This window comes from Manacus candei, unplaced genomic scaffold (genome assembly GCF_025592945.1).
Source record: "Manacus candei isolate 608988 ecotype Guabito, Panama unplaced genomic scaffold, ASM2559294v1 h1tg000062l, whole genome shotgun sequence".
NCBI classification, from domain to species: Eukaryota; Metazoa; Chordata; class Aves; order Passeriformes; family Pipridae; genus Manacus; species Manacus candei.
The window spans coordinates 490,627-512,632 of NW_026138110.1; the positions used below are offsets into that span (position 1 = coordinate 490,627).

General features: G+C 39.5%; 1 protein-coding gene across 19 annotated transcripts in view; it reads right to left on the reverse strand.

The window, feature by feature from the left end:
• Nucleotides 1-22,006, reverse strand: part of CAMK2D (calcium/calmodulin dependent protein kinase II delta) — a 115,893-nt gene that overhangs the window by 13,331 nt on the left and 80,556 nt on the right. For 3 of the 19 annotated variants that reach the window (XM_051804911.1, XM_051804910.1, XM_051804914.1), the window contains exons 9-17: nucleotides 21,476-21,570; nucleotides 20,816-20,938; nucleotides 20,090-20,173; nucleotides 19,493-19,535; nucleotides 15,646-15,683; nucleotides 14,095-14,127; nucleotides 10,230-10,289; nucleotides 8,599-8,640; nucleotides 6,052-6,100 (exon numbers count right to left, since the gene is read on the reverse strand). In XM_051804911.1, the coding sequence (XP_051660871.1) occupies nucleotides 6,052-6,100; nucleotides 8,599-8,640; nucleotides 10,230-10,289; nucleotides 14,095-14,127; nucleotides 15,646-15,683; nucleotides 19,493-19,535; nucleotides 20,090-20,173; nucleotides 20,816-20,938; nucleotides 21,476-21,570 (567 nt within the window). The remainder of the gene's footprint in view (nucleotides 1-6,051; nucleotides 6,101-8,598; nucleotides 8,641-10,229; nucleotides 10,290-14,094; nucleotides 14,128-15,645; nucleotides 15,684-19,492; nucleotides 19,536-20,089; nucleotides 20,174-20,815; nucleotides 20,939-21,475; nucleotides 21,571-22,006) is intronic. The other 16 variants (XM_051804913.1, XM_051804912.1, XM_051804916.1 and 13 more) reach the window with 8 other exon arrangements.

The following is a 22,006-nucleotide window of genomic DNA, read 5'->3' on the forward strand; positions in this document are numbered from 1 at the left end:
AGCTCTGGCTGTGGGGATGTACCAGATCTCATTCCACTTTACAGCACAGACTGCTAAACATCACACAGTGTTCTTCCAAATGATTCTCATCGCAGCAATATCAGAAAATTCTCTGCTGATAATTTCTCTTACTGCTTATACCCCAAATATTCCAAGTAAATAATTCCCGTGAAGAAAATTAAAGAAGTTGCCGCATGAATAAACAACTGCTTGGGTGTCAGATCTCCACAAAAACCACGCAGAGTCTCAGATGACAGGGTGTGCTCCAGGGGCCTTCTCATTTAAGAAGTTGATGAAGATGTAGTGTATAAAAAACCAGAGCTTCCCTCTCACCTCACCACTTAACCTTAAACTTTCATATGGGCTAAGACATCTGAGTTGTCATCTTACATGTAACATCTTTTTCCTAGAGCCTGCTGATTCCAAAGACTCATTCTGATTCATCACATTATGATATGGATGGATGATCTGCAGAATTTTATTTAGGTTATTGGCTGGCTTTCACCTTTCTGAAAGCCAGTAAGCCTCCCACTGCCCTAGTGAAAAAAAAATAATTCATTAGCTATTTAGGTAAATATCTGAAAAATTATCCCAGCACTTTTCTACCCTGTACTGACAAAACAGATCCAACCAAATGAATGTACCTTCTATTTAAACCTTCATCATAAATTGATGTTAAGTCACTTGTCACATGCCCCACATAGTATATTTTTATGTGAAATCAATTACATCTAAAGATACTCCCTATATGATTATACTAAAAATGACACTAATATTTATACAGCATAGCGAACGTTGGCAAATGTTTATTTTTTAGTGACAAATCACCCACAGTGTCAGATCAAAGCTGTATCACAGTCACTGCACCTACAAGATACTACACTATTTCCCAACAGGTCACTTTAATAGCGGAATCTGGCTGCTGTCTCCAGAAATGATGTCTGAAGTCTCCATAACCGAGACATTAACAGGGTTTGCTGCTGTGGAAATTTTTATTTCAACTCAGCTCCTGCATAATCACTCTGCCCATTTAGAGAAATCTTGTTGTCCACTAGTGTGAAAATCAATAACAACCCTCAATTCTGCATCCCTTTCCTTTTAAATAAGGTTTAAAAAGCACTGAGATGTGTTAATAGTAACAATAATCCCCAAACAATAATTCTAAGAAATGCAGCATTCGCCTATTTTGCTCAGGAAAATTGCATTACCTTTTAAAAAAATAGCGCCACTGTTCCTAAATTTGGTAATGAAATTACTAATGAACATCTATCTTTAAATATTAAAAGCCATCCTTGCACTATTACCTACCCAGTGAAGCGGGAAATGTGATGCTGCCAGCATCCAGGCCTGAAAATGCTGGGCATATAAGAGATATTCTGGGGATATTCCTGTGGATGGAATAAATGCCTTATGGCTGCATCAGCTCTCAGTGTTACACAGGTCCTTGTCTCTCCTATTAATTCCTCTCTTTTTTAAGGCTCTGAGCAGTTTGCACTGTTGGTATTAGGAGCTCCAATTTATATATGGTCATCCATATATTGATAGAGACTATCCAGCTCCTCCCCTGTAATGAAACTCTCTTCCAGTATTACCTGGCAAGTGTTGTGACTGGAAGCAGCCCATCCCCTCACCTGCACCAGCTGCACCCACCCAAAATTCCACTCAGATTTAAAATAAGGTTCAGGCCAATGGCACACAGCTCATGTTTCAACCCACAAGGTCCCTCCTCCTCTAAAGAATTTCGGAGTTAATTTATAAACAAGAAATGATCTACTCGGGTCTTTTATGTCCTACCAGCTACTAACACAATGCCTTTTGCCTCTCCTATTTTCACTGCTCAGACAAAGCCTGCCCACACCAGAGATTTCCTCCCCAGTTAGTTGGTCACTAATCATCCCAGATCTCCCCCTGAGCAGAGCGTGACACCTCTCAGCGTGCTACCAACGCTCCACGCTAACAGCTGTCACAGCAGCTTGAACGATGCTTTACCACCGGGGATGCTCAAGAAAGCAACTTGATGATATAATAAACACCACAGGTAGGTAATTACTCCTGAGAACCTATCCAGGATCCAAGCCAGAGGGGAGAGTCAAATCTCTCTCTAAGCTGAAAACCACTGGAAAGATCAGCTCTGCAAGATACAGCTTGCGGAAAGACAGACCTATTTATCCTGATAATATTTTCACAATTAACACCTCGCCAAAAAATAGATATCTAAAGAAATACACTCCATTCTTTTGTACACCCTAAGAACAGGTCATTCCTAGATGAGACAGATCACAGCAGTGATCTGCTGCTCTCAGATGGTGGGGAGGGAGGAGGAAGAGAGGCAAAGGAGACCATCTGAACAGCCGAGTCTCTCAACTTACATAGCACAGAGGAAGGAGTGGAGTGGGAGAGCTCAGACTCGAGCGATTGACTCTCTGAGTTTGCATTTCTCATGGACTTGCCCGCTGAATTGATGGAAAGAAACACAACATATGAACAAACAAAGATGAAGAGGTAGAGTGTGATCAGACTCCGCAGCAGGCACTGGCAGCAGGAGCGGCCGCTGGGGCACGGCAAGGGTGGTGACCAGTGGGATGAAGAAGCAATGGAAGAGGAGGAGTGGTGGGTGGAACTCAACCTCTCCATGTCCCCCTCCTTTGTGAGAGCTGTGTGAGGGTCAAGTACATGTGAAGGAAGAAAAAAAAGAAGGCCAAAAGAAAAATAACGATAATTTAATTACAAGCAACAAGAACTTCGAATATCTTTGAGCACACAAACAATGTTAATGATGTACTTTCAGGGGGCAGTGTGGGTGCCAAAGAACAGTTGTAAAGGTCGTGGGTACGAGTGACTCTGTTCAGATGCCAGCGCAGATTTACCCCTGTATCCAGGACTGAGATATACAGGGCTTTGAAAGAGCTTTTCTTAGCAATTGGAATGGTTTTTTCAGGAATGTATGTTCAAAAATAAATAGTTTAAATTGGTTTCTTTCTACTGTTAAGTAAAACAGAACCAGCAGGGATAAAATGAAATTCGGCTATATGAAACATTTTGAAACAATGTACCTTATAGATGTATCGAGTAGCAAAATTAGCAACAGTTTACCTAATCTCCACAACTCCACAAATTTTCCAATTGGAAATCATCTTTCTTACTCATGTTTTCATTAATTCATTTCCAGGGGCAAAAAGATACCATGAGAAATCCAGATCTGCTGTCCACGATAAATTTAGCAACTCACCTTTCTGAAAGCCTGTGGGCACTGCTGGGCAAAAATAACAGTGGTATTCTACAGCATTTCTCAAAAAAAAAAAAAAAAAAAATCAATCTCATACCACAGAGATGCTGCTCAATAGTTCCAGTCTCATTACTACAGCAAGGAGAAATCCCACAAGCAATTCCAGAAGGAGGCATTGCCTATGGTCCAATTCTCAGCATGTTCTTTCTGTCCACTCCTGTCATATTTAGGAGGAATCACTGTCATGCAGACAAGCCAATGATCAATGGTTAATGTCAGGAATTTGTGTTAGCAAGGAACCTGAACCGCAGCTTCAAGTCATTTCAGACTCAAATGACGGAATTAGCTTATTCCTTGAATTATTAAAGCTCACTGTTGTTTGCTGAGCACTGTTTCTAGCAAAAGAAATATGTTCCAGTCCTAAAAGATGTAAATGTATACATAAGCAAGGCAAAGTTACAGATACTAAGATTTTCAGCAAATAAAAAAATGCAAAGCGAGCCTGACTTTACTGTCTCTAAGTTAAATACCTGCTTTTAAAAGTGAAAATAGGGTGAGATCCTGACATGAGAGGAGAATGCTGCATGCATTCCTTGACAGATAGGAGTTCAGAATCTGTTCCTAGAGCCACATTGGTGACAGCTGATAAAAGACAGTTTTAATTGCTCCCTTTCTTAGTGAATCATCTCGTACTCTGCACAGACCCGTGTGTGCACACACTCCCACAGGGCACACGCCCCACAGCCGTGCTGGGGATGACATATCCCACACAGCCCTACAATCCACACTGCTTTAAAGAGTCCAACCAATAAAGAAGAGGAAGAAAAGCACTTGCTGCAGAGCTGAGTGTTCTCAGGGTGTGTGGGCTGGGGGCCTGTACACAGGGAGGAACCCTGTACCTGTTTGTGCAGCCTACGGACAGTGTTTGGATAACAGGAGGAGGAACACAGGGCACAGATCCCATGCCTTTGCAGAGTCATTCCCTGCGAGCTGTGGATCATATTGCAGCTCTATAACACAGGTTAATACTGCTCTTCACTCATAGAGGGGCAGCCCCAGTCCCCCTCTCCTTCGTGGGAAGGGCACCCTCTTCCCATGTTGTTCTCCATGCTGCAAAGAGAAGCAAAATGATTTTTGAGGGTCTTTATCACCTAAGGTGGAAAACATTCCTTCAAGGTCTCAAATGGGGTACAGACATCACCTTGAGCACACATGAGAGGACATGGACAGTCAGTAATCCGGGAGACTTCTCTCTCCTACCTCTGAAATCCACTTGTCCCTATCAGTATTTTATCTCCAGTGGCTGCTCCTGCCAAGAGCACAGCTTTCTCAATGTACTCCTAGAAAATCTACATCCAGAAATCAAGTTTGGTGTGTGGGGAGGAAATAATCTTTCCTAAGTGTCTTGCTAAAGCATGCAGCTTGAGCTTATAATAGCTGTCAGGGTTGCAGGACTGCCTATTCCCTGAATCATTCTACAAATTAGACCCTGGGGGCACTGTTAGCTTTAATTTATAATAAAACAATCTGAACAGCAGCCTCCAGTGGAAAGACGGGAAGTGTGAGAGGAATACTAAAAAGTGAAAAACAAGCAAGCTTCCAAACAATTAATAACAGGGAGATGATATTTGCCCTTTAAACCAACGGAAAATGAAATCCCTGTACAGTGAGTGCACAGGGAAAGACACCACCAGTGTCTTGTTCCTCACACCTGTGATTACTGCCAGCTCCTCCTGCTGGGCTGGGAACACCGTATATCGTGGCCATGCAAGCTGCTCTTGGCTGTGATACTGCAGAATCAGGCAAATTATGTTCATTGCTGGCTTTTTTATAACTGCATCCCTGAGATACAACTCTGTGCGCTGAGCTTCAGACAGGATTGTCTAAAAACCCTACTGTAATAACACCACCTTATATCAGCACGTAGAGGCCCGACAATTAAATTATTCATTTAATGAGCTTGGTTGCTAAAACTCTACATAGTGGTTTGAAGGGAGAAATACAAAGTGCAATGAATAAAGGTAAATTACACTGCATTTTCCTAGGCATCAGCTGTAGTTCCCTGTAATTGTTCTCTCATTTCACATTAACTTGAACCACCATCACTAGGTTGCATCCATTCTCCTGTTCCCATTCTCACCTGTACGTATCACATTGCTCCTTGAGGCCAAAACCCAGTCTTTACTGTGAATCAGAGGTACACAAACCTAATATTTTCTTTTCCAAACCCTTTTGTTTTAAAACATAATGTTATTAAAGTAGGCACGAGTAACATCACAGCATAATATCTAAAGGGAGGAAAAAATGGAAACAAAAATATTAACTGTGAAGTTACAAAACTAAGTTGATATAAAAAAATTATTTTAGTTTTTTAAAGAATGGAAGAAGATTAAAATAAGTGTATGGACAGAACAAAAGAAAACCACAAAAATACACTGGCATCTGAACAGAATAAAAATGAAAATGGTGACATAAAGAAAAAAAAAAGAAAGCAAAACCCAAAACACAAATGCATGTTAAACATAAACTGAGAGTTACAAAGCACTGACTTGCACATTTTTACTCTAGTGCTATTATTACTGGAACTAGTATCTTAGTTAAAAAGCAGTAACTTTATATTCTTAACCTAAACATAATGGAAAACGGTGTTTTGGGAACTGAAAAGTCGAAGTCTGAAACATATCAAAAGGACTTTCTTTTAAAGAAGGAAAAACAGTATTCTCTCAAAGGATTCATTAGGGGTTTCTGTGGTTGATGACCTACTGAAATACATTTACAAAACTCATGTTACTGCTTCTCCAAATGTTCCAAGCTTAAAATCCTACCTTTCACATCCTCATCTTCGATGGTTGTGTTGGAACTCTCTGTTGATTCCTGTTGAGAAGTAAATATGAGTAGAATGTATCAAACAAGCCAAGCCTTATTTGCATGCCTTGGAAAAGGACAGGATTAGTTACAGGAATCATGCAAAGCCTTGAAGCAGGGTGGGATGTCATTCACAAACAAATGGGCACACACTGATTAAGACATTTCCACCTGAAAGGGATGGCACACATTGCCATTCTCTACAGTAGGGAACAGAAACACATTTCCTGCCCTCTGATGCTTTTACTTCACAGGAATGTAGAGGAAACTTTTTTTTCCTTTAACATCCAGCTGTACAAAGTCCATCTGAAATGTCACATGAATTACCTCAGCCAAGTAGGAGAGCTTGCCATTTTAAGCTTAGTGATAAACCAACTGTGCAAAATAAGTCATTCCATTCCAATTCCACCTTCTAAATATGCAGAGTGCTGCCTGCTACAATTTACAACCGATTTTCTGCTCATGTGACTTATGCAATGGACATTAAAATGAAGCCTCATAGTGATTTAAGGCATATTGGATCAGATTCTCTCATCTTTATACTGCTGTTGTTATAATTTTTTTGAAGAAGAAGAAGAAGATGGAGAATGGGTAAATATCTGATAACAACTTTGACAAACTAAGGCTTCTCTATAGCAGTGTTCTTCAACCAGACATGTAGAGGAATGACTCATCTACCAGACAGTTTATTCTTAAGCCATCACACTGTTAAAAAGGCAAGGATATCGTATCTCAGTCTTTCATGAATTACCAGAAACACGAAATATTATGGACAAATTCAACAGGACACTGTCAAATCTAACAGCTTTAGAGAGCTGGAAAGTTTTTAAGCTTGATTTTTTTTTCTTTTAATCTGTATACTTTCTTAAGAAGTAGAATACGAATTATATTTTTTTAAGTTCACAGCTCAATAACAAAAAGGATTAACTGATCTGTTTTTTTATCAGAGAAAGTAGATAAGACTGGTATTGTATTTAACCCTTTAAAGGATTTTATAATTAAGCAATAAAAGGTAAATTTGTCAGTGCCCTTCATTTACTGTGTCCTCACAAGGCTGAGCCAAAGGAATGTTCAAAAGGCTAATGCATTACTCAGACCTTAAAAAAACCAAAACATATGTGCATTCATAAACAAAACTACAGGAATTAATTCACACACAAACAAAACTGAAGGAGTCACCATGCTGTCCCTGCCCTGGCTGTGTTAAGACATTTCACTCTACACGGATGTATCATGCTCCGTCACTTAAAATATTAGATAAAGTACTTATGAGTGAACAAAAACCCCACACAAATACAAGTTGTGAACACCATGCAAAGCTCACAGGGCACATGTAGCCTCTAATACTGAAGCATCCACTCCAGTTGCCATACTACAAGGATCAGCCTTTCAGACAAATTTGGGAGGAACTCTCCGCATTGAGTGGTTTCGTTTGTTTGCTGTGACCTTTCGGGACATTGAGTATCTTAATTGCTAAGATTACATAATAAAATCAAGTAGATGTAGTCATGCCAATATTTTATCTGGGTTTCCTGGGCTTTAGTGGACTTCAGTTAGAAAGATCAGCCCGGTGTTCAAACACAGGCTGCTCGTTGCCTACGAGTTTAAACTTGGGGAGTTGAAAAAGTAGTGACACGAACCCAGAAGTTCTGTGTGGGACAGATGCAGGGGACATAAAGGAATGGGATACACGAGCACAATGCACACCATCAGCACTTCCATGCTTGAGGAATGTCTGCATGCGTTATTCTGTCACTCAGATCCAATCCTTCTCTTATGAAATAACCACAGGGAGTTAAGACTAGATAAATGAGATGGCAATTCTTTAAGTCAACACTGCAAACAGGGAAATTCTTGTTGAAGAGTAAATTCTTTCCAGGAAACCTAGGAACATGTGTTATATGTAAATGATGGCATTTCCTGGCCCTTTTCAAGTCCATGCATGAAAAAAACAAAACAAAACACGGTTTTAGGGATCAGCTGCCAGATGCAAACATCACAATACACAAGAAAAAAGAAAGGAGCATGAAGGAAACACTGTGAAAATCAAAAGACCTCTTTGGCACTTGAAATGTGAGAATTGTTTTGAAACTGCTCAGTGATGTTATGGAAGAGAACCGAAGTCCTGTGCAAAAAGACACGTCAGGACACACACGGTGTGTGAGCATGCTGAGAAACAGCAGGTGGGATAAACTGCAGTGACATCTTTGTCTGAGGTGACAACGGCACGTCCAACTCGTCAGGACCATCTCAGCACGCCCTGAGCACAGCAGGGCACTGGGCTCTGCCAACTGCTACCGACTGCCCCGAGAGCTCCAGGAGCTCAGCACCCAGCACACGGACACGGAGGGAAACAGGCTCGAGAGACACCACGTGCAACAAACGCAGGAATGAGATTTTTTTTTTTCCTTCGGAAATTCCTGGAACGGCCCTGTTTAGCTGTGGAATAGTGGTGGATGGAATGTGTGGTGTGGAAAAGCAAGATGGAGTTGACACTTTCTGAATACCTTATTTCCATCAGGGTTGTGGATTACTGTAGTTTGGGGCTCCTGAGCGAGAACAAAATAAAGAGAGAAAGAGTTCCCATTGGTAAATACATTTTCATCGGTGTGAGGGAGTGCAAGAAGAGCCAGCTCACAAATGCTGAACACTGACAAGAGTTAAAACAAACATTAACTGTCGCCAGAGGGTGAAACTGGATGTCTCTAACACAGATTTCCTCAACAGCAAGCCAGCAAAAAAGGCCATCTCACCTAATGCAGCAGCATGCAGAGACCTTATTCAGGACTGATGCGTGCAGGGCTTTGAAGCTCTGGAGACCTGCAGAGGCTCTTCTGCACCAGGGTAGGCAAAATGCTTCCTGCGCTCTCCTGCCTGAGCCAGGCTGGGCAGGGCGGCCACAAATCACCCCTTTCCTTTAATCATGTTTGCTTGTATTAGTATTAAGGGATCAAATCAAAATACAGAGGAAGTGATAAGGATTAAGAATAAGTTAACTACGGTTAAACACTCCCGTGTTTTGGAAGGAGTAAATTACCACCAATTGCTGCCTTGGCAGAGCAGCATAAAAGCAAGCGAGAGAGACCTTCGTGTCATTTTAAAGTGTAATTTCCCCAAATCCTTTTGCCTTGAAAAAAGATTGAATAATCTTTGAAATGGCAGACAGCCAGCACACTTTCAGCACGGGCTATTGGGCACAGCTCCGTCTAGGAACAGAGTGCCATCGACTCCTGGACAAAACCTGCTAGCTGGTCCTTGGGAATTACTTAGTGTATGAGTCAGTGCCAGCTGCTCCAAAAAATTCCAGAGGAAACATCTCTCCACATGGGTGTGAATCACCCCCACTTTCAAGGTTATATATGCATATGGGAAATAATACACCACATTTCCATTTGTGAGCCCTGTGACACAGAGATGCCTGAGAAAAAGGGCTACTAATAAAAGCAAGACTGCAATAAACATTCATGAACATCACTTTGATTAGAAATATGGCCCTAACAGAGCTTATTAATGAGTAATGCCTCCTGCTGATTTAAATGGAAGAGAAACAAGCAAAACTGTTTAGCTCTAGATGCCTCTTGATCCCAGAGAAGACTTGCAAAGTCCTGCAGAGTTGTGGGAAATACGGAATGAAAATCTGAATAAGGTCTGTTTTATGGCAGCCTAGCAATAATCCTGTTAGCTCTCCTGGATATCAGTACTTATGCTAAGACAGCAGAGAAAATAACAGAGCTGCTTTTTTTCCAGAATTTTTTGGGGTGAAAAAGGTTAACATCAAAAGGTGGAAACAGTCATCAGGCAAAGAGCTAAGAGCAACATCAAGCGCATTCTACTCGCTTTCTGGCACGGCATGCAAAAAAATTCAGCTACAAACACCACGACTCTACCGCATTCAGCTTCCATTTAACATTGTCTGTCAGTAAACACGCTCTAATGGACTTCCTCACAAAAAATAAGACAGCGTAATTCAAACAAAAAAGGTTTTCCAAAACCTGTTTTTAGAAAGCAAACAGAGTAAATGCATGAAAAAGCAGGGGGGAAATTAAAAAAAAAAAAAAGAGACAAAAAAAGAAGGAATAACAAACGGAAGACAGTCAAAAACTTCAAGATAGCATGAGAAGGAAAATTCCAGGTATACCAGCGCCGGGGTAGGAATATTTTCCTTGGGGCTGGTTACCACGTTGGTTTTGTTGTTTATCTGTAGGTATGCAGAAAATAGAAACAGACAGGCCTTAGAACTGGCGGGAGGCACCCTATCTATATCTCTCTGTATAGAACATCTATAGGCAGATATAGATATCTATGGACAGATATAGATATGGAAATAAAGAATCACAGAAAGATGAACTTGTGAACTGGCAGGAGCACTAACAATAGCTCCGGGAGCTGGCTGGCAGCTCCTCCCCACGGCCCTGCAGAGCCACTCCACCAGGGTCTATATAAGGTACAGATGACTTCAGTGACACTTAGCAGAACAGAGAGCCCTTAAGTAGCAGCTAATCACATGTAAGAAGAATAAAGAATTAATACGGGTCTGAAGAAAGTCCTAAATAGCCATTTCGTGACATGCAACAGTATTAAGCAATTGCACCCTGTAGTTCTGTATCTCTAATTAATTATTGCTGCCATAAATAATATTTGATTATTTCATTATTCATAGCTCTCCAGGAATCTATTTTGTCCTACTGGCTTCTGATTCCATAGCTGAATAAATATGATCTTTCTGATGCCAGAAAAAGACTGGTGCCCCTTTAGCTTTTTTGGTGTTATTCTCAACAAAAATAATTGGCAGTGTGATCAGCCCTTCGATTTTGGTACTACAACCTGGAAGTGCAAGGTTTCACACTATACTACCTGTAGTTTTACTCCACCAATCAGTACATGGTACTTCTTAAGCTTAGCACAGTACTACACCTTTACAAGACTTCTGGCTTTTATCTATACAAAATATGAATTCAAATTAAGCCACTTAGCAGTAAGTTTCAAGGTATCTGATTCTTTAAATCCATTTTTTAAGATTTAGCTTTTATTAATACCATGGTATGGGAAGAACAGCAATACTGAAAACAATGTACCGAGCCACTTTTGACATGCACTAAGAAGCAACAGTCAAGTATAATAAAATGGTTTTGAAAGATGTAATTTTTTTCCTCTAACAATAATTAGGAAAAAAATATTACTTATATTTTGGTCACATCTAATTTTAACAAGGGCAATCCAAAGCAGCATGCAGAGCTGGGTGTAAAGATACATATATATATATATTGTCTGGAAAGACTTTGATCCAAACAAAAAAAAAAAGGCTCTACTGAACCTTCCAATCACAGTACTGAGCAATAAATGTGCAAAACAAAGCAAAAAAAAGGCTGAAATAGTTTTTTCAATGGATCTTTCTAGAAATGTAATTAAGTTCACGGAAGTGAAAGAGATGAAAATTCATGGAACTTCAGCAGGTTTTGATGATTATTTTACTTTGGGCCAGGCATGGCAGCTGACTTGTGGATTGCAGGAATTAAGGCTGCAGCTGAAGTGACTCTTCCTTAGGATATGTCTAGATTATGCCAATGTCAACAGGATTTGCAGTAATTAATTACACACTGCAAATTTCCTGATCTTACCCAGCATTTTACAGGCTTTGAAGAATATAAAGCAGTTTGGTTAGTTAATCAGGGAATATTATGTTGACACTAAATGGTATTTGATAATACTTGTGATAGGAACCGTTCTCCCCTATGGCATAAAAATAATTTCCTTTGATTTAAAATCAAAGTTCACGATGCTCTACAGCAGGAGGATGAGAAACACTTACTTTAAACAATGGTCTTTCCACAGAAATTGTCATTAAGAGAAACTAGGAGTTATTATTGAGTTCAGAGTGCTTATGCCCCAACTTGGTCTTGTTATTGTCAAATAAATTTCATTTATCTATTCACAATTGCAGCCCTAAGCTGAAGAGGTGTCTGAAGTCAAGACAGGGAGAGAAGAAATACCTCTGTGCAGAAAGTCTTTCATGGGGAGACATAATTATTGGTAAGTATTTTCCTTGCTTTAATATCTGTGGGATTCTGAGATGGGCAGAACCTGAACTCCTTACTCAGGAAAAAACTTTAAAAACATCCCATCCATGTCAGTAAATGAAAGTTCTGCAGAACTGTGGAACAGTGAGAATACAAACGATGCCGCTTGACAGCAAACTAAACCTTCCAAACAAGAGAAAAATCACATATCAAATTATATAACCACAGATTCATATTTTTATGACAGTGTAGTCAGAGAGACTACGAATAAAAAGGCCCTAACAAAAGGCATAAAGAAAAAACATGTGGAAAGAAATGAAGATTTCACCAGACTTCATACAGTCCTACTCAGTAGCAGCTTAATATAAAAACAAGAGTGATGTGCCAAATGAATGTTCATTGTTGAATACATAATGGAAACAGGTTAATCAAATTTCAACTCCAATTTTGCCTGAGTAAGGAGAGCAGGCTTGGGTCCATACTCCCTGGGTGAAAGCCCTATAAAAATAAACAATATCCATTGCAGCTACTGCTGAGAGCTGCAGGAAACACATTCAAAACTTCTTCAGCAAGATATTGAGAATCCAGCATTAATCAGTAACAGCAGAGAGAGATAATGTGGTTCAAAATACAGTTATTTTGTCCATGTAAACAGATCAGGTGAAACCCTTTGAAACTCTGAGAGAAAACAGCAATAAGCTCTACACGTTTTCTCTCTCACAGAACACAGATATATTAATTTATGAACACATGGGGTGTATTTTACATGTATTTTTAACAGCAAAAGGAAATCACTCCAAAAGGAGGAAAACATTTTCATAGGGAACAGTTATTCTAAAGCTGATTTGTGCTTAACCAGTGACCCTCTACTGGTTGTGAAGAAGGAGTTTTTCCTAAGGCATCGCTCACCAAAAGCCCCTCTCCGAGGTCTGAGAGTGCAGGACAGACACACACACACGCTCCAATCAGCTGGCCATGGCTGTGGGAATCATTAGTGGTCTTTTGTCATACGTTATGAAAATATTTTTAAGAAGCAAAACGTGTGTCTTGGGGCTTTATCTTTCAGATGGCACAAAAAGTTAACGCACGGTTCAGGTTCGGGATCCTGGCAACATCCACACTGTACCTTTCCAGTGACCCTCCTCTGGACACCGCTGAAATTCTGTGTCCACCCAAATAACAGGTGATTTTCCTACAAAACTGCACGGCTGCTCAGACCTCACCAGCAGTTTGTGCTTTTCGAGGGGTTGTGCTTCCCAGAGAAAGGTGTGGATGAGGGATATTCTCCTTCTCTCTGCTGATGGCACAGCCCAGCACCGTGAACACCCCCCAGCTCAGACTCAAACCCACAGCAAACTGTGCTACTGTGTGCCATCACGGAGGCCAAGTGAACACAAGGCTGGAGAGTGGGTTGAGGAGGAAGAAAAGTTATTGCCATTGTCAGTGGGGACATCCTGTGACACGGTCCTGAGCTGTGAAGGAAGCTGGCTGGGAAACTGTAGTATGGAAAGGCTGGGAAATTGGGTTTTTTACTCCTGAGCATTTAGCATGGCATCGTGGGCTACAGCAGCTCAATTAATGCAATACTATTTCACTGTGCAACGTGGTTACATTCTATGACATTAATACTATTAGCTTTAAAAATAAAGAGGTTTTAATAACGAATAGAAGGCTGTTACAAGATTACTATTTCGTTACTATTCTTATTTACTACGGACAGCTGCATTGGCTGATGTTACATCTACTTTTTTTGTTTTCTTATGTCCCCAGGTTAAAAAACAATTAAAGACTTGCTTGAAAGAACGGCAGAACGATTCACTGTGGATGGCATATAGCAACTGCAGGCTTAAAATTCGACAGGGTTGTACTTTAAAGTCTTGCAGCTTCTCACGGTATGTTAACAAAGCTAAATGCAACTGTTTGGTTTCTAAGTGTGAACGTTTCACAGGAGGAAAAAAAAAAAAATCTGTCGATAAAGATCCTCACCATCATCTGAACACTCGAACTGGACTTCCTTTTCTGAATTGACCAGTCAGAGAGAAAGGAAAAGAAGAAAACGTGACTGGTTGGATTTGAAGTATCAATGCATGGAGTACAGTATATTTCTCTTTTGGCTTTTTTTTTTTTTTTTTTTTTAATAAGAAAAGGACAGCTTAAGCTGCAGGAAGGGGTGGAAAAATGCTACGGAGTTTACAGTAGCTCAGTCACAGAAACAACAAAAACAGACTTCCCCAGATGTAAATTTACTCCCTCTGCTCCACATGACCATGCAGATAAACAGCAGACACATAACATGTGCTGAAATCCAAAGTATCAAATCCCAACGAGTGCAATTTAGGCAAAATTTTGGCAACATTTGTTTCCCACGTTATAATTGGAATTGAGGTAGAACAAATACCATCGTGGACCTGTAGGAGGAATGATATTTAAAAAGGAAAAGCTGGTCAGAGAAGAGTGCATAAAATTTACTTATTCCAGAAGGAAATGTGTTAAGGGTTTTCCACAGGAGAGATAGAATAGTACTGAATGTGTGCTTCTCTGTGGAACTAGGATATTTACTGCTTGGCAGTGAGAAGCACTGAAATCGTGGTGTAGTCATTTGATTTTAGGTCAGGCTCATGATTTTTTTGACCAGAAAAGTGTGCAGAAGTCAGAGAATAGGCACAAATACACTGTGAATCTGGTATTTAAACAAGTATTCATAATGCTTTGTTAAAATAAGACATTAAGATTAAATGGAAAATTAAAATTCACTTCAAAGACACGCTTCTGAGTAAACACACAGAGCACAGAAGAATATCTTTTGAATGTTATAACGAAAGCTTGAGGCATTATATTATCTTATATAGGCTTCAGGAATCCTCCAAGAAAAGAAATAAATTATATTTCCCTGGCTTTTTTTCCCAGTATTTATCCAGAATGTTCATTTGTGAGGCATCTCTCCTCCTGCAGGGCCTGGTGACGTGAGAATAGGAGCTCTAAATCACGTACGAAAGCTGCCAAAATGTTCCCTTCTTAGCAAGGTCTCTTAGTCAGGAAAAGTTGATTTGTTGAGATAGTAAACCCCTCAAGTTCTGCCAAATATAGCAAGTACATCTGGCAGAATACACCTCATGTGGAGCCAAGCCTACCCGAAAAACTTTTGGTCTTCCATGAAATCAAAATGTAAAGTCAAGGGGTAACACAGAGGCAATAGAGCTGCAGATAAACACTGATGCCTACAAAGCTAATGTGCCCACCACCAAATTGTTATTATAAGCTAATTAATAACTTTTGAGTCATTAATTACACAAACATCCTTCATTAAAATAGCAAGAAAAGTATTTTCTCTGGTAGTTTTCTATCTTCCACTTATTTAATGCTTGTTTTGCAAGTATTCCTTTTACTTAAGCTTCACCTACTAACTTTAACCACTTCATATACAGAGTGAGAAGCACTTACTAACAAATTATATGGAGGAAAGAAACAATAATCAATTCTAAAACCTGGCAGAAGTTACAGGCAGGTGGTGACTACTACAATATATTTTGAACCTACCTTAACTCCGTCCGGCTTTTTCAGTAAACTCTTGGCTGCTGTAAAACGAGACAAATAAGTTCAGTGTCAGGTGGGTCCCCCCGAGCTCACCCAGCAAACCCCCATTGCCTCCCAGCTCCACACACGTGCTCAGCTTTTATTTCCTCCTTTTGTTGCTCTGAGAAAGGAAGTCTTTAAGAAACTACCAATCCTTTAGATCCCCACACATCTCTTTTTCCACCGATTAAAGCTGTAGGTTAACTGTACTTATCCAAGGAGAGAGCTCCTCGGGTGGCAGAGAGGAAATGGAAGCAAGGTGAGTGTAAAAGCAGCAGCTTTGGATATTTTCATTTTTTCAACTGCAATATATTTATATTTGCTGATGGGATAATTTGATACAACTATGAAAAAATATTGTCCTGATGGCAGGGACTCGGACCAGGGGTTTGCAGAGTATCTTCATGGTGTTATTAATATGACAGCGACAGAAAAGTGATCAATAGGAGATCAAAAAGGTACTCAGAGAGCATGGGGAGGTGCAATGCTCTCTGTACCACCTTTGGGGATTTCCCACCAGGACAGCATCAGTCTCCTTGTGAGAAAGGTCAGGAAAAATAAGAAAGGAGGGACAATTTGGTTTGGAGGGTTGATTCCCAGCAGGCAGTAATAACAAATCCTAGGCTTTCCCTCAGCTTCTAATGAAGAAAACTTGCTATTTTCTCAGTTGTGTTGTATGGTGATCAAATCTCTTCAAAGCAGTGGAGTCTGATGGGCAACATTTCATTTGCCTTAACGTTATTAACGTGTCAGGCTTTAAATTCCCCCACTTGAAACTGGCACCAGATCCTTCTGAATTCCTAAATTTGGAGGGCTAACGTGCGAACACGCACAGCGTGGCTCTGAACCCGAAAACATTTCCAGTAGAAATCCACGCTGGCTGACCTACCACATCCAAACAAACTATTCACTAAAGCGTGAATGCTTCATGGCTCACTGCCAAAGACTTGGAGAATAATAAATTACACAACGAGCCCGCCGTGATTTGGGGTTTATTGTTGTTTATGACCCAATCTTCCCATCAGAAAGTGTTCCACAGCTTAGGCTGTAAGAAATTCCTGTTCTGTATATAAGAACAGTCCTGACATGGAGATCTCATTATTCCTGCCATCCTTATCTTTAAAAAAAACCCCAAACCAATAGGACCTTGCAAGCCTAAGGCTTGAAATACTGAGTATTCAGTTTACACTTGAAGTTAATTCTTGTAATTGTGGCTTATTTTTCAGCTACATCTGCATTAAGTGCTCATTTTAGAGCACAGAAAATGTAGGATCACCTCAGCGACCATCCAGAAATGACTCATTTCCATTATTGTGTTGCTTACATGAAAAAACCTGGAAAGTGAAGCCAGGTTAATGTTCTATAATTTCATTAATATATCAGCCCTCCAGTGTAATAATTATGGACATCAGCCAATACCACCATTAAAACTCCCACAAGGCCATGACTTACCACTAAAATGAACAAAAATAAATTTGCCTGGCCCACTGAATGTTTTTATTTACCGAAACACGTGAGTAAATATTGAAAACAAATTGTTTTCCATATATTTTTGGGGTAGGACACTCCCTGTTGCAATGTGTGCTTACAGAACCTGATGCAACACGGCTTTAGTTTGCACATTCCCAAAAATATTGTGGGCACTCCATTAACTTCAGGAATTCATTTAGGGAAAGCAAAAGGGAGGAGCTATTTCTGAAACCTAAGGCCAAAAAAGCCAGAAGTTAACTGCTTTCAAAGCCTCTTTTATACCCTTAGCCCATACAAAAAAATATGGGAGAACATCAATTAATTCTTACAGGCTGCTGTAGGTCCTTTTGCTAAACTTGTGCATGACACTTGTGAGTTCTTTATTAATGCTTAACAAACATTACATGTTCTATGTAAAGAAGTGAATGAAAGCCAGGGCACTAAAAGCAATAACAACAAGTATTCTGTGTATGGCACTGCCAGCAAGTGTCCTTCCAAGTGTGCCCAGGGTGGATTCTTATGCAGTATTCCATGTTACAGGACATATTCCGTGCTCAGCTGCCTCTGGTGCTTTTGGCTTGGAATGTATTTTTAATAGTATTTTGACTCATCATTCTTTAATCACAGATACTGCATACAAATCAAATATTTAAAGAATTTGCAGGAGCAAAGCAATCAGCAGATTCTAAATTAAGCTCACAATGAAAGATTTCTTGCAACTACAAGCAAGAGCTATAAATAAAACCTAAGGCAGCACTAATAGGCCAGAAAGCAGACTGAAAGGGAGTGCTGTTGTGACAACATGGAGAAATTAAAGTGATTGAGAACAAACAGCAGCTCGGATTTAGAAGAGAGAAAAGATGTTCCTTTCACGTGCTGAGGGTCTTACCTCACAAGAAATATACATTCCACATAAAAAGAAGAAAAAAAAAGGAAAATAAAACACTTTTATAACCACATCGTTATGGACAAATGACCTTCAAAAGCATGCTTTGCAATGAAACACAGTGAATAAATAAATTGAAAAAACAGAAATGTCATCAAGAAAAAACGTGGGTCATTATGGTGTAAAACATGGGATGATAAGTGAAAAAAATAAAATGAAAAAAATTCCAAAAACCCTGCTTGGTTTTCATGCTGAAGTACTGTTTTAAAACTACTTCAGCTTTTTTGGTTCGTGGAAGTTGAATTTGACCCTCACACATCTAGACAGTGACAGTTATGAAAAGGGATGAGGAATGATTTATTTGTTTGATATTTAACAGTAATTCATTCTTACAAGATGTGCCTTCCCACCTTTAAAGTGAATTGGCAGACACTGGCGACTCATTAAGCACTAACTCAAGGTAATTTAAATAAATGTAATCTTCTGTGCTTAGGTGTGTATTCAATAAAGGAACTGACTAAGAAAGAAATTGTATTTCAAATACTATGCAAATTGAACAAGTTGCTCTTGCATTCATGATTATGTAATTTTTTTTGGATGAGTCAGTGCTTATTATTATTCAAAACATGCCCAAAGCACTGCCATGTTTTTGTCTGTACAGTAATTCATGTTACACTCCAACAGTTACATCACAGAGTAGGAGGATAAGTAGAATTACTGATGTTTAAATCTGGTGTTCTTTTTCACTACTCACTCGAAATCTCGAATGCCGAAACGAAAAATTCAACATAGCATCAAGATTTTGGCAATACTACTATTGAGGACAATTCTAACTCTACTAACAGCAAATGTGTTTCAGCTTTTGTTACTAAAATTTGTTTAGCATAAAGACTTAAATCTCCAGGACATCACTACAAAATTATTTTATAAAGAGGAAACAACTCTTTTTATATCCAGCTAAGCATTGCTGGGCACTAGAAGAGAAGGAATAGGAAAACTCATGTTACAATGTTTCTTACTCCTTAGCAAAGCAATCAAGAAATGAATGTGTATTTATTTTATTTTTTAATACAGGATGCAACAGAATCATGGAATGATGTCACATAATAAAAAGAAGTTTGTAGATGTTGTTTGGTGAGACTTAGGCAGAACTTTCAAGGTTCCTCCACCAAAACAGCCATGAAAACACTGTATTTTGAGAGGTAACAATCAGAAAGCAGGGAAGGAGCTCAGCTTCTACAGAAAAATCAGACTGTAACCTACAAGAGAATCTCTTTGGCCCAAACAGTTTTAATTTTGATTACTTCTGCCAAGGAAACAACTCTAGATATATCATATTTAGATGCTCCTGAATAACAGAGATCTTTCTGTACTGATAAATCCTAATCAGATTTGGGTCTTCACAGACATCAAAACATAAAGATTGGAGCTCAATCTGGAGCTCAATGAACATACCTGAGAAATTTCTGGTAGCCAGCATTGTTGTCAAAATGGCCCCCTGTGTACACACACATTTTCTCAAATTAGCATCACACTTGTGTAAAAGTCTGAATATGACACAACACAACAAAAAGGAAAACAGGTGCAAATTACAGCAATTACTGAATTAACCCTGAAAGAATGGATTGCCTGGGCATTACCTCTCACATGCCATGTCATGAGAGCATTAACTGTCATTTAATCTTAATTACACACCTATCAGCCACTTGATAATCTCAAATATTTGCCATTTCTGAGTAAGTAAAGCACAAGCCGTGAGTACTCACAGCAATTATCAGCAAAATACACATCTGAATATGAAACAGACTTTACTAGCAACCTTTAGGTTCCTTTTTTTGGGGAGGAATAGCAGTTTATTTGTAAAGTGCACGTTAGAGAAGTTCACATCTACAAAGTTATCCTGTCTGGCCAGCAGAAAACAAAGGATAATCCAAAAGAACAAGCTTTTAAGATCCCTATCAATAGTTCATTTAAGCAGAATATTCAAGAAAAAATGTACTTAGAGACCATTGGTTTTACACATGGAGCACAAGCACAAGTTTTCATTCTTACCTTTAGTTTTCTTCTTGCATTGAATTTCTTCAAGCAATCTACAGTCTCTTGTCTGTGCATCATAGAGGCAACAGTAGAACGTTGCTAGAGGAGAAGAAAAGAATTATTTTAAGGCACCCAGCCAGCTGTTCAGCAGTTTAGTTACTCTACAACTCACATATCACAGCCCACATGGTCCAAAACTTGGCTTGAACGTCTACCTCATCTGACTATGCAACTGTGTTCATTTTATGAGCCTTTTCTATGTGTAAAGTCCTCTTGAAAAGTCACAGTGTGGAATACACTGAGAGCTGGAAAGCAGTCCTGGATCCAGGGACAACCAGGCAGCCTCTGCTACCTGCAAATTGACTTTTAGAAGTCTCTAAATTTCCTGCCTTTACATTTCATGCTTATCAGAGTGACTACAGGGAAAAGAAGATGCAAACCATTATCTAACTCAAAGACACTTTCTTTTATTTTTTTTTTTCCCACTGAGAATTTAAAATGGCACTCTAATTTTGGCAGTGAACTCCTGCACCACAAAGTCAAGGCAAAGGAGTTCATTTCTGCAAAAGTCTTATCCCAGGCTGAGATCTCAGTGTACACCACTACTGACTGTATCTGTGTAACCACAACTTTACAATTTCTAGTTACAGAGCTGCACGAGTAAGGCCAGGAGTTATCCTCTGCACACTTTCCCTGCTTTGTCTGCCCAACGATCCTGAGAAATCTGGGGGAATTACTTACACAGATCCAGGGATGCTTTAGTGCTTCTGATGCTGTGATGCGTTTCGCTGGGTTGATGGTGAGCATTTTGTTGATAAGGTCTTTTGCTTCAGGAGTCACCGTGTCCCATTCTGGTGAGGGGAACTTCAGGAAAAAAATGAGCATTATCTCGTACAATCTGTACATAACTTCACCTAAGGATCCACTACTGGATTGGAATAAGAGCTTAAAAATTATAAGGCTCTGCCTTTTTCTCTTCATCATTCACAAATTGCTTAAATCTGGGGACAAACAGCACTCTGTCTGTTTAATGAAATATGAATAGATGATGGTGTAAAATTCATATGCCACCAAATCATCAGTTCTTACTTAACAACAGCTGTAATGTTTTTTGTCAGAGTATCTGTCTTTAATGAAACTATTCCTTTTGCAAAGCTCTAGAGCAGCTTGTATTTCCAGAGGTGGGCAATACAACAGCATAAGATAATACAAGAGCAGAAATAAGACTTAAATTACCATATTCCAATAAGGTTCACGTTAATAAAATGATATTTACTATTTGGTGTGACTCAAAGATACGCAAACATTAGGAAAAATATTCTAATTTCACCTTTCACTCTATAAAGCTCCTATTTTGAGGTACAATTATAAATAATTGAACAGGCAGAGTATGGTACATACATCATAAGCACCAGCCTTGATCTGCTGGTAAAGCCTGTGCTGGTCTTCATCCCAGAATGGAGGGTATCCCACCAGGAGGATATACAGAATGACTCCTGCAGAAAAGTCAGACCAGGATTAAGGGATTTCAAGAGACAAACTCCAGAAATTTGGCACCTAAAAATTATGAAAAACAAAAGCTTCAAGAGTGCCATCCCAGCCACTGGAAAATACTGCCCCTGTTCATACTGGGGAAAACAGAAAGGTGGGGTTCACAAGGTAAGCTCCGATGGAAAGCAGGGGCAAGAGTGAGCACCTGACACAACATCAGATCAGGAACACTTAAAAACTGAACTGATGGAGAAATAATATTCCGTGATTCTGGATGTTCCAGGAAAATGCCTTTTTTACTTCTGGTTTTATCATGGCTTCTACCAGTGTGAGCAAGATCGTGTTCTAACTAATCTCATGCAAAGAAAATTTGGGCAATGCAATTTATCTGTATATAAGTCAAAAGGAAATTAAAAAGACCACCTGTTAGTCTTACAAAGA